The 12430-nt window shown below is 40.2% G+C and overlaps 1 protein-coding gene across 3 annotated transcripts in view; it reads right to left on the bottom strand.

Moving 5' to 3' along the window:
* erfl3 (Ets2 repressor factor like 3) overlaps positions 1 to 12430 on the bottom strand; it is a 70964-nt gene that overhangs the window by 7781 nt on the left and 50753 nt on the right. For all 3 annotated transcript variants that reach the window (XM_008431317.2, XM_008431318.2, XM_008431319.2), the window contains one exon: positions 2326 to 2441. In XM_008431317.2, the coding sequence (XP_008429539.1) occupies positions 2326 to 2441 (116 nt within the window). The remainder of the gene's footprint in view (positions 1 to 2325; positions 2442 to 12430) is intronic.

The raw sequence follows: 12430 nt of genomic DNA, 5'->3' as shown, positions 1-12430 counted from the left end.
AAATATTGTTTTTAACTTGCATTGTTTCAAAATGAACTTCATGTAGCACCGAGGCTTAAATACAATTTCTTAATGTAGTATAGTTAATTATTTTCACATCTTTCATACTCCTGCTAATTGACATGCATTGTGTCCAGAAAACCATTTTATCCCAATACAGGACAAGGAGAAATCTGTCACAAAAATATAACGCCATCATTTGTTATTCAATATATCTATTAAATATGACTTAAAATAAAGATTAGAAAACTGATGTTTGATCAATTCTCCATGATATAAATCTATAAACCGTTTAGTTTCTGTTAGTTCTGTCAAGATACAAGAAAGGGCGAATATCTACTTATATTGGTCAATCGTTTTATTTTAAATATGCTGTAGGAGCTGTAGTTTGACAACTGTTATAAATATCACCATGTTTTTAGAACACAGGGGATTAGCTCAGTTTTGTTGCTTGTTTTTAGGAATTGCAGCGGCTGCAGTGCGCCACAAAAAAGGTAAAGGTACAATAAAGCTGATAAACAGGTGAAGAACCAAACAGAACCACTTCTGACTGTTCGCAAAGCCAAACATCCAATAAAAGTTCCACCAAGCCACTACTAAGGCACTGGGGTCATGATTCTAGACACAGGCACAAGGTTCAATGTCCAAACTTATTGATTGTTCTTGGTGATTTATTTTCCTCTTTCACCAAACAATTACGGAGATTAAACTTTCATTTGTTCTCATGCTACAACTCTTAAAAACCATCGGCCCCAAACCCAAATGCCTGCTGGTCCTTCACAAGGCCCCTGCACTTATCTATGTGGACTGACCCACATTACTTCCTGTCTAAATTTAGAAAATAAATAAGAAAATAATAAAACAAAAAAATAAAATCAATGATCAACCTACAAATAAACTCTGTAAATAATACAAAAAATAGAAATTTAAGAATAAAGTAACAAAATTAAAATGGATAAAGAAATAAAAAAAATATAGCTCCAACAACTTTTATTCTGCCTTTCTTTGCAGTGTGTCGCTTTACGCGGACCCGTTGCCATGGCAACCGACAGACAACAGCTCAACGAGCACATGGAGCAGAGATTACCGATCAGAGGAATCACCAAAAAACAAACATTTCCCACACAAAAAAGTAGCAAAAACACTAAAACAGAACATCCAGTCTGTTACATTATGCTGTCAGGCTTAATGTCTATATTGTGATTATTAATAAGTTTTCGCCTGAGCACAGCGGCGGTTGATCAGCTGATTTAAACAGCTGCTCTACTGATGACTTGGTGGGCGGGTTGTTTAGTGCTAACGGAACCAAAACACACCGAACTGCGCAGCACATGCTAAGGTTATCAAAGTCAGTAGCAGGCTAACAACAGTTAGGCTAGTATAACTGACCCATTGCTCACTTGTTCAATGTTTTCTTTAAATTAAAACGTTTTCCTCACCTGTGAAATCTGAAGCCCTTATTACCATTATCTATGGTTGAATTAACTACTAAACATTGCGTCCGTTGTTCTGATTCTTTGCTTGATTGTAGTATTTTCCTGACCACCGATATTTCTGACTCAATGTACAGCAATGGCGCATGTGTGACTTACGATAAATCACGTAACATATACATCTATCAATGCTGCTGCCTCGCGCTCTGTCCTTCTCTCGCACTTCCCGTTACTTGGCATTGGGTGTCAGGTTACATTGTGTTGCATTCAATGTTGTCGGGGATAAAAGAGTTTCATGCGCTTAATGTCCGATTTGCCATAACTATTTATTGAATTCATTGTCGCCAGCTGGGGTGGCAACAGGGGTGGCAAGGCTCTCGTTTGGGGTGGCAACAGCCACCCCTGCCACCCCGCCCCTGTCCAAAATGCAGCCACAGTGTCCAAAAGAAAAAATATAAATGCAATCATTTGCATATTGAGAGTCTACAGAGCCTGATAATCTCCCCACTCTGCTCCTGGATTACCGTTTAAACTTTTGAGTTTTATGTCAAATCCACATGAATTAAATGACAGAAATTAATTCTCTCACTGCATCTTTGATTCATTTTGTCCAGCTGCAGACTGTTAGACTGTCCAATCAGAGTTTCTAAACAGGTATTGTGTAGTTGGTGCTTTTAATCCGTTTTCAGTTAACTAAATTCAAGTCTATGGAACACAAAATGTCACTAAAATCACTCTGTCCTTCTAAAATATTTCATAAAATCGTAAAAATGCACTGAATCGTATTGAATTGCATCGCTCAACAAATATTGTAATACATATCGTATCATGACCAGAATATTGTATGTCATATCGTATTGTGAAATTATTGGATCACTACACCCCTACTTACCACTGGAACCCACATCGAAAAATGGGTAGTTGACCAAAACCAGTTTGTTGAAGTTGAACTTATAGGTGAACCTCTTGCCTTTGGTCTTATGAAGGATCCTCTTGTTGTAGTAGTATCTGGAAAAGAGCAAAACCGAAACACATTTGCACTATTTAATTCAAGACTCAGGCGTCGTGTTGCATCAATCATTTCATCGAAATCATGGAGGCTGTGACAGATGTGCCTGCACGCACTAGCCCACACTTTAATAAGGCACGAGTCTTTCATGCACCCCTCACCGCTGGCACGACAGATATTACAGAGTGTTGTATGACATTTGCACAAAGCAGACCCAGAAAAAGGAGGACAGAGGAGGAGAGGGGAGGGTAAACGAGATGAGAGAAAACAGACAGATGAGCCGTGGAGCAGCACAGTGATGCTGTGTGTAAGGAAAAGCAAATAATTAAAAAGATCAGAGGCTGGTGTGAGCGGCATCACCATCCCAGCCAATAGGTAGTGGATTATTAGGACAGGACAGACTGAATGAAGATTTTACAGGTGGACGGGGTGCTTAGGGGTGTTTCCACACCAGACAGTTCGGTCGTTTGATTAGGGGCCAAAATTGCAACATTTGCTACATTTTCAGTTGATTTGGTTTGCTTTGACACTAAACTGTGTCAAAAAAAAACCCAAACTAACTGAAAAACCTGTGTCATCTCTTAGCCAGTTATGATTTCAAAAAGAGAAATCATAAATACACCAACAATGATATTAGCAGGTCAAAGTTTTACAGAAGCAAAGACATGAACTTGCATCTTAAATTATTTATTATGCCAGCTTATTTTCAGTTTTAAATGAAAGTATTACAAATTGTTGTGTTATTGCCATAAATCTGTGGAACCCTTAATCTAAAATAACATGCTATGAGATTCCCATATTTATTTGTTGGTTTTATGTAAAAGAGGGTTCAAATCGTGTCAGTGCGGTGCCACACACCAGACGGGACATTTTGTTATCATTTTGCTAGATTTTCATTTTATGTAACAGCAAAGCAAATCCACCAATAATTCAACCCATCTTTATCTGTTTATGTAATGGCCATTCTCTCCATTTCTCCCCCTGAGCTTTCTCTCTCCCCCATGGTTCCTCCCTACACTACAAGGCTCCATTTTTATTAACCTTTGTCCAGCTACAGCTCTTTATGTAACGTCTCTTTCCTTTCTTATCCAGATCCACATCCACTTTTATGTAACCTCCAGAACCCTGGCAGCCACACACCGTCTAAGGGCAGCAGGAGCAACACAGAGACAGGTAGAGAACAAGCCAGGACGCTGCATGCCTCCTAATTTTTACACACACACATTTTAATTTTCTTTCAGCATGTGTTTTCTAGCATGAGTTAGATAATGAGGCCTGGTAAAGAGGGGTTTCTTGAAGGTATGTAGTTATTGTTTGGTTAATCAAAGCCCGCTGACTATCATTTAAACTCAGCCTTAGTTAACTACATGGCGGTGTGTGTCTGTTTTTCCTGTTGCCTTCTTCCCCCCTCTTATCATGCCTATTACCAGACTTTTTCTACCAATTTTCTTGCTCTGGGAACAAGCTGTTGCTCTTTTTCACTTGTCCTCTTCACCCTCCCCTCTCTTCTTCATTTCTCCCTCACTGATACCCCCTGTCTTCCACTTTCTTCTCCAACTATCTCCACTGATCCCCCCTGAGGCGATGGGTGAGTGAGGGAGGGACAGCGAGAGACAGGACAGGCCTGCACTGTTGAAAACATTGTTTACGCCAGGCACAAAGGAGCATGTAATTTCTGCTCTAGGGGAGACACTCACAAGGGTCTGGAGAGCAGGGAGGGAGGGAGGGTGAGGTGATCGGGAGCAAAGGGAGGAAAGGAGACGGAGAAGCAGGCAGGAAATCACTAAGAATTAAAATCAGAACAGGAGTGTGGCCAAATTAGTTGATTACTGAAAAGTCAACAAGCTGCGCTGCTGACCGTCTGAGGGTCCGGTACCAATCCAGACTGGACAGAAAGTCAGAAAAGTTACAGGGACTCATTCTCAGTTGGAATACTCCAGATTCAAGGGTGGGTAAAAAATATTTATTCATCTATGCTTTGCAACTATCATAGGGTGTTTGTAGAAGACCCTATGATCATCTTCTCAAGTTTATTGGTAGTTGCATTACCGCCACCTACTGGTGAGGAGTGATGGTCAAAATATTGTTCCAATACGGCTAAAAAATATTCAAACATGTGAATTATCTCAGTTTCCACAAGGAGAATTATTTACATTTAGATACATTTTACTTCAGTTTTAACACACTACTGTCATGTTTTAACTTCTGTACTCCAAACTTAGCACAAGTGTAATTTTGCCATTTTCCTGCTCAAAGATGTTTATATACACTGTAAACAGTAAACAGAGAAAAAAATAGACAATTCATTAATTACTTCTATAATACTTATTAAATTGGTATTGAAATATTTAAATCAGAACTGAATCTAAATCGAACCGAATTGTGACCCAAAGAGAATCATAATCGAATTGAATTGTGAGGTCCTACCGCATTCAATTTTCCAGCTTTGTAGCCAAACTGGCTCACTGAAAAGAGTATAAATAAATAGAATATAATAAAATATTTGTTTGAAACAATGTAAACCTCCCTAACTGGGAGCCCTTAACTACAATTTAAGTTCAGTTATCTAGATGTAAATATTCTCAAAGATGACTGTTAATGATCGAGATGCAACAACTCTAAAAATCTGACTTATTGCAACTAAAATTATAAGTCAGAGCTAATAGAATCAAACAGTACCACTTCTTTAACTAGTGAACAATCTAATACAAAGTCTGTCATGTTTCTACTATTTCCTGATACAAAAACCTGAATCTGGGACATTTAAAACAAAAACAAATAAAACCCGTTTTTATAATGGATATATATTCAAATTAGGGGATAAAACACTTTGTTGTTTCATAAAATATGGAAAATGAACTTGAATTGAAGGTGAAACCTTTGTGCACTAAAGATGAATGGATCCGTGAAGCAAGAAAATACCGAGATCCAAAGTTGGAAACTGCCAACAACTTAGCAGCAACTGGTGGTGAGTCTGGAGCACGTGGTGATCCACCCCCACCCACCGACTCCTGCGCCGTCATACGGGCAGACGGTCTTTGAAGAGCATTTGAACTCACTTCAAAAGAGAAGAAAGGGATTCTTTGAGTGCCTGTGTTTAGCTGCCCACCAAACTTGCCCTGTATGCACAAAGAGACACTTGCACCTCTAACTCACACTGCGCCATATCATTCAGAAACACACATCAGTGACCCCTCAGATTTATCTGCATTCATCTTTATTCCACTCTGTGCTCAACTGAAACGGTGACCCTGACAAGATCCAAGGAAACAAAGGAGCGTGTGATTGATTGTAGGCGTAAGGCTGCAATTATGTCCAAAATCTGATGATCAAAGCAGAGATAAGCAGCAGTGCAATGCAAGGACATCGACACTTCAAACCACGCATTAGTTATATTTAAAAAGAAAAACAGACTCTCTCCATTTCCTGACAGAAAAATACACAACTATACATATAGGAACAACTTAAGAACTCAAAATTTATGGGTGTTAATAACTAAGAGGGAAACTAAAGTTAGGCTTTACAAACATTACTGACAGTATTTTCAGATACTCGTTGTTATTATGTTGTGTCTCAGTGAGTCTGTCTAAAATAAGACCTAACAGGGTAACAATTTTGATAAGTCGGCTGTTAAGTTTCCAGCTACGTAACTGGGTTAACCAAGGCTGTGGTTTGAAGCGTTAAAATTATTTTTCAAGAAAATTGCAATGCACACTCTGAGCTGCTCTATGCCTTCTGTGATGTCACCACAGTCATGTACAGATGGACGGATAGAAGTTTGTTGTGATCTGATCACAAAAAGATTTACAACCAAACTGCAAAACAATTACAAAAACCCCAATCATGGAAGGTAAAGGTCGCACTAAACTGAGTTTGGTTGATTCTCCGGAACAATCTGACCAGCACCTTTAAAGTTTTACAAAATTTTAACTTTAAAGATCTAAAATAAGAAATATTTGATGCAACTAATGGATTGTGGGAAGAGCAAATCATGTACTTTGGTTTATAGTAGGGCTGAACCATATATTGTAGTGTCATTGTGTGCTATATAGCACAAAGGACTGACTGGGGCACAATAATTGTTATCTGATATATTAAATATGTCATGAACCTGCATTTTTCACCCTAATGTAATAATATTCAGCCAGTTGGACAGTCATACGGCAACAGATGTTCACACTGGATACTAATGATGTTGCCCAAAACGCTCGCAGAGTGATGGAAGCACAGATAAGAAAGAGAGGAAAGAAGAAAACAGGCATATGACTACTGATATTTCAGTATTTACCATTGATTATCACCAGTGGCCTGATAATTAGAATAACTCTCCAATAGAGATAAAAACTATACTGATAGCATTTTCAAAAAGAGGTAAGATCAGTGCGGGGTAATCGTCAACAGGATGGCTGGAGTGCAGCATAACCCTCGGTACTAAAAAACCCCACAATGTCAGCAAATGACAAAGTTAGAGCTCAAAATGTTCTTGAACATCAAAGTTAGATTGTCAAGTAAAAAAAAAAAAAGCCTTTTATAGATGAACTGTGTTTAACATCCTGTAATTTGATGTTCTGATGAGCTCTTTTTCAGTATCACTCCACACACACAAACACCAATGTCCTCCTCTAAAAGCGAGCAGTGGCAGCCCCGCTCTGCGTGCGCGTGGACAGGCTGTGCCTTGCCCATTGTTGGGCTGTAAATAGGGGCTGACTGTGACAGGAAGTTAGGATTACAATACTCCCCATGCGTCCCGTGTTTATTTTCTGCCTCTTTCGTCAGCGTCGGCTGTTACAAACACTCGCATCCCAGCCAGATCTACCTCAACACATATGCACACACACCAGCTGCTCATACTCAGGTGTGTGTTTGTGTGAACAAGTCGCACACGTCAAAGCCCTTCTTGTAACGGTGTTTACTGAATGGAAAAGGAAATTAAATGTGTTTGTGCGAGCATGTGGGCTGGGGGTGTGACTTGTGAAGATGTTGCATGCTCTGTACGAATGCGTGCAATGATATAAATACTTTTGATGCATTTACATCGATGTGAATGTGTTTATTTTGAAGAAAAGGATCTGGTCAGTCTCTGATTGGCCCGGTCACACGCTCTGTGGGCACAGAGATGTAGTAGAGCAGAGCAGAAAACAGAGACCCCATTCAACTGAGGACAAAGACAAACACACAGAACTCATGTAAGTTGAATGCATACATGCTGCAGATAGAGACAATTGTTAAACAATGCATGCAGTGGTTCTGTCCCTGCAGTTTCTCCCCGGCGCTAGGTGCTTCCACTGAATGCACGGCTGTAAACAGACAACCTCTGACCCATAAACAGACCCTGCCAGCGTGGCGGATAACAGGGTGCAGATGCAGCTGCATTTCCTGCAACAGGTTTTGTAAATGTGGTCACTCGGGTTGGGACTAAATGTGCAGCTTAAAAATGCATTTGTGTAACGCATCGTGAAATTCTCGAGTGGTGGCCCATCAATTAAATAAATGCTGGGAAAGAACCGATTGTGTGTAAGGAAAGCCTTCTTGGGCAACAGTCTGTACAATGGTGCGTTTGTGTACACGAATGAGGGCATGAGCTGTGTTGGTAATCTTTACCAGCTGTGCGTGGCAGTCGCCGTGACCTCTGACCACCGAGCAAACGGTGGCTGATGACTGGCCCGACACGGAGGTCTGGGGGTCTAAGGGAGCTGGGACCTCTTAGCGTGATTACACTCATTAGGGCAGCACTCTGCGATGCCTGATTGGTAACAGGTTTCATTTGCCTCCACCCTGCTTGGCTCATCGCAGTCGTTCCGTTTCACGAGAGCACAAAGTGGTGCAAGAAGTGAGCAGTGAAACAAGCAGGTTTAGGCTTTTTTTTTATTTCTCATTTCCTTCAAGTAACCACAGATAAAACTTAACAGCTATGGATTTAAACTCTCAGAAATCTTAAAGGTTGGAAGTGAAGAAGACTGGAGGTGTTTTTATGTGGCTCTGGAGCCAAAAAAAAAAAGAAAAAAAAAAAGGAACCTCATGACTGCTTTAAAGGGGACCCATTATGTGGAATTCCAATTTTCCACGTTTTTATGCTTCCAATTGGATCTCAACTACTTCTGAAAACAGTCCAGGCACTTAAGAAAAACCACCCGGACGGTTCTCGGCAACAAGTTAATGTTTTTTGTGTCTGGAAAACAAGCCGCTTCATAAAAATCTTGATTGTTAAGTCACAATCGATGAGCGCTGCGCCATTACCTAGCAACCTGAGTTGAGCTCCAGCACATTTGGTCACCTGGTTTTTCCGCTGTATGCGTTGTAAAATGGCTGCTGGAAAAGACAATTATTTTGTTGTTGACTTACCATCCAGAAACCACTTGCTTAATTCTTGTTGGTTGTGCAGGGGGCCTCACTTCTGCTTTTCAAAGACATATGGTTGTATGATTGAGCATCTGTTTGCAGCTATTTTCACGTGCGAATGTAAATTGTGGCCGATGTGACCAGCAGCAGCTTATTTGGATTTAAAGTGACAACGCCCTAAAACTGCTCATTCTATAAAGAGCTGAAATTAGATAGAACTGACCAGACTAAAAAGTCATTATCAAAAAATTTATTTGTGGGAAAAAAAATTAATGAATGTGTTTTGTCCATAGACCTATCCTAGCCTATTCAGGAAAGCATAATAATAAATCTGACTTTCTGCATCACAACAGGACAGCAATGTCACTAAACCTTTAAACATTTTGTCCCATAAAAACTAAATTAAATGTATTTTAGGGCTGTATACTTAAACTTTCTTAAAATTCCTGAAATTGACCTGGGAGTGTGTAATGTACTGCATGCAGGACGTAAAAATGGAACAATAAAAGAACACATTTTATAAAATTTGCTTTACAAATAAAATTTGGAAGTGCTGCATGCCCCATTTGCTACAAAAAAAAAAATAAAAAATTGAGCCTCTCACTATATAATTTATTCCCGGTAAATCCAGCTATAAACCAAGATCTTTATCCAGCGATACAAAGGCGTCAGAGGTTTATTAGAGAACATAAGTGAACAAACAGCATCATGAAAACCAGGGAACAGAGCAGGGAGGTCAGGGAGAAAGTCAAGGAGAAATCTGAAACACGTCTGGATCATAAAACAAATTCCCAAGTGTTGAACACCTCACAAAGTTCCGTTCAGATCCATCGTCTGAAAATATTGTAAAGAACTACAAGGCCGACTAACCTGAACCAACAAACCAGGCAAGGACGACATTAGTTTGAGAAACAATCCAGAGGTTCACTGTAACCCTGGAGGAGCTGCAGCATTCAGCTGCTCAGGTGGGAGAAACACTTGACATGGCAACAGAAGATTTTTATTTGTAAATGCTAATACTTTGTTTGGATCTATCACATAAAATCCCAATTAAATCTACTGGGGTTTGCGGCTGTCAGGTGAAAAAATATGAAAAATTTGGGGGGATATGACAGAATACCTCTGTAAGGCTCTGTAATCACTTTAATTCACAAACAAAAGCTGAAAATCGACATTTAACTTCTCAACATCCGCCGCTTCCACAAACACGTTCCTGTACACAAACACACACTCGCACAGTTTGAGTGTAATCCTCTCAACAGGAGCGGGAATTTCACAGCAGCCGTGGGAGCAGGAGGCCAGGATGACGCATGGGCCGAGGCCGCGTCCCCTCAGCGGAAAGCCGGCACATACGCACATGTCCACACACAATGAAGGCGTCCTGATTAAGGGAATTTCCACCATGTGCGCGGCAGGCAGAAAAGAATAGAAACACCAGGGTAAAAATAATAATTACAAAAGCTAAGTGATAAAAGGAACACTTCAAAACAAGCAGGCCTTTTCAAGTGTGTCGGCTCGCTGCCACATGCTGACTGTGGGCTCCATTATTAGCAGACTGCAGGTTTTCTCCATATGAGGGGCACAGTGAGGCCTGGTCTCCAGCGCTTCGCTCCATATGGGGACGGTTATTGTGCATGTGTGATTCTGTGCTCCTCTTATAAGTTCATCAATCTTTAGTCATCTTGATGTCTTGAGAGGATCCATTTCTGCATATTCTTGATGTGAGGGCAGCGCTGGATTCAAATCAGGCATGCAATGATGGGCAGTACGTGTTACTGTAATCCGATTTTTATTTTTAAGTATCAAGTAAAGTAAGGGATTACAGTTGTAAAAAACAAGAATTTTGTTTGTGAGCATCTCGGGGAGTCCATGCAGCGTTTAAAACTGACATTAATTTAACTCGGTGACAAAAACATTTCATGCGTGGGAAGAAAACGTATCCAGTGAAAACCTCCACTTCAAATCTGAAAAAGGACCTAGCAAGCCGTAGAAACCTCCGGATCCCCCCTCTGACATGACCGCTGTGGATACCGGATCTAATTCCACAGGGCAAACCTCCAACTGTCCCTCTCCTGCTAAATAGGATAAAATAGATTTTTAAAATTTATTATTACTCCTCTCTGCACTTCATCTATTAAAAGACGTCACCATTAGTAATTTGGAGCGAGGGGAGGAGTTTGATGTAAAGAAGAATACAATTACATTGAAAGGTTTGTTGCTTTATAGATATTCAGGTTGTGCATTGTTTTTAAGTAAGTAAATGATTATTAAAGTAACTAATTACTATTGAAGATTATTAATCAGCAAACTAACTGGATTATTTTCTTGTGAAAGTAATCAGAAATTAGCAATTAATTACCGTCTCCCAGTACCCTGACGAACACTGCCCTCATGTTGGTCGAGGGTGCAGCATCTTGCTCGCTGATCTTCTTGCTCTAATCCTGAAGTGACACCACATCATACATGGTGTCCAACAAGGACAAACCAGGGGAAATCTGAGGACGAGACTGCAGGAAGGACTAGCTGCCAATTAGCCTCCAAGGCTGGTCCATCAGATGGCACTAAGACCCGCTATATATAAGCACTTACCGAGGCCTAAGCTTCAAATCTACTCCAGCTCCAAACGGATGGACAAGCTATAAATACAAAGCCAGACAGCAAGTATTCCTTTCTATCTAAATCTGGGAGGCTAAATCCAGATTGCTGGTCTCGATAATTGTGCCGTTAAATGTGGACAAACATAAGCGGCCTCTTTTAATGCCGGCTGTCCTCGTGGGACCCCGTCTGTAACGGACGTTGTCCTAATCTCACCAGTAAACAAGCATTTTTAAGCTGTGCTATGGAGCAATCCAGTGCATTTCCCTCCCTTATGTGGCTTTCTTTAAAGTGCTTAACCTAATCTCGGCTGTCTTTTAAAGACACAACGAGTCGGAAACTAAAGAAGGAGTGAATGAGACGGGATCAGACCACAGGAGTTCCTCAGGTTGATGGAGTTGCTCTTAGATTCAAACGAACATGAACGGACAAAACTGTGAACATACAGAAACCAGAACAGTGAATTTAGAGAATACTTATTCTCCTTTTGTCAAAGTCTAAATGCAAATACACTAAACAGATATTCCAACTTCAATATTTCAGCTTAAGCAGCAATGGAAATAATTGTTTTCTTTAAAAATCCCAGATCAGGTTAAAGATTTGACAAATTTTGTGTAAAATACCATGAGGTTTTGACTCAGGATTTCCTCATACTGGAAGCTTTTAGCACTATGAACATCTAAAAAAGCTGCTCTGTGAGCTTCTAACTGAGGACATCCCTGTAATACACTAATGTACTTGGCAGAGTAGGTGTCCATGGATAAAACCTGAACCAAAAGGTGTAAAGGTCTTATTGGGCAATTGGGTTACTGCTGTAACTCTAACTGGAGAATAACTGCGGCTAAATTTATCCCATCAAACCAATAAGATTATTTCTTTTGCATCTAGCCTGAGATGAATGCTCACCATTGTCTTCATGTCCATCACAGTTACAGGCTCTCTCGCACTGGAACCGAACTTTCTAGTCAAATTCTCTGTTCGATTAAAACAGAGAAAGTTGCTTAGAACACTCAGTTTATTTGGGGAGGTGTGAATGCTAATCAAACTCTGATGT

This window comes from Poecilia reticulata, linkage group LG16 (genome assembly GCF_000633615.1).
Source record: "Poecilia reticulata strain Guanapo linkage group LG16, Guppy_female_1.0+MT, whole genome shotgun sequence".
NCBI classification, from domain to species: domain Eukaryota; kingdom Metazoa; phylum Chordata; class Actinopteri; order Cyprinodontiformes; family Poeciliidae; genus Poecilia; species Poecilia reticulata.
Note: the sequence above shows the minus strand (reverse complement) of the source record. Positions and strands in the feature narration are given on the sequence as shown.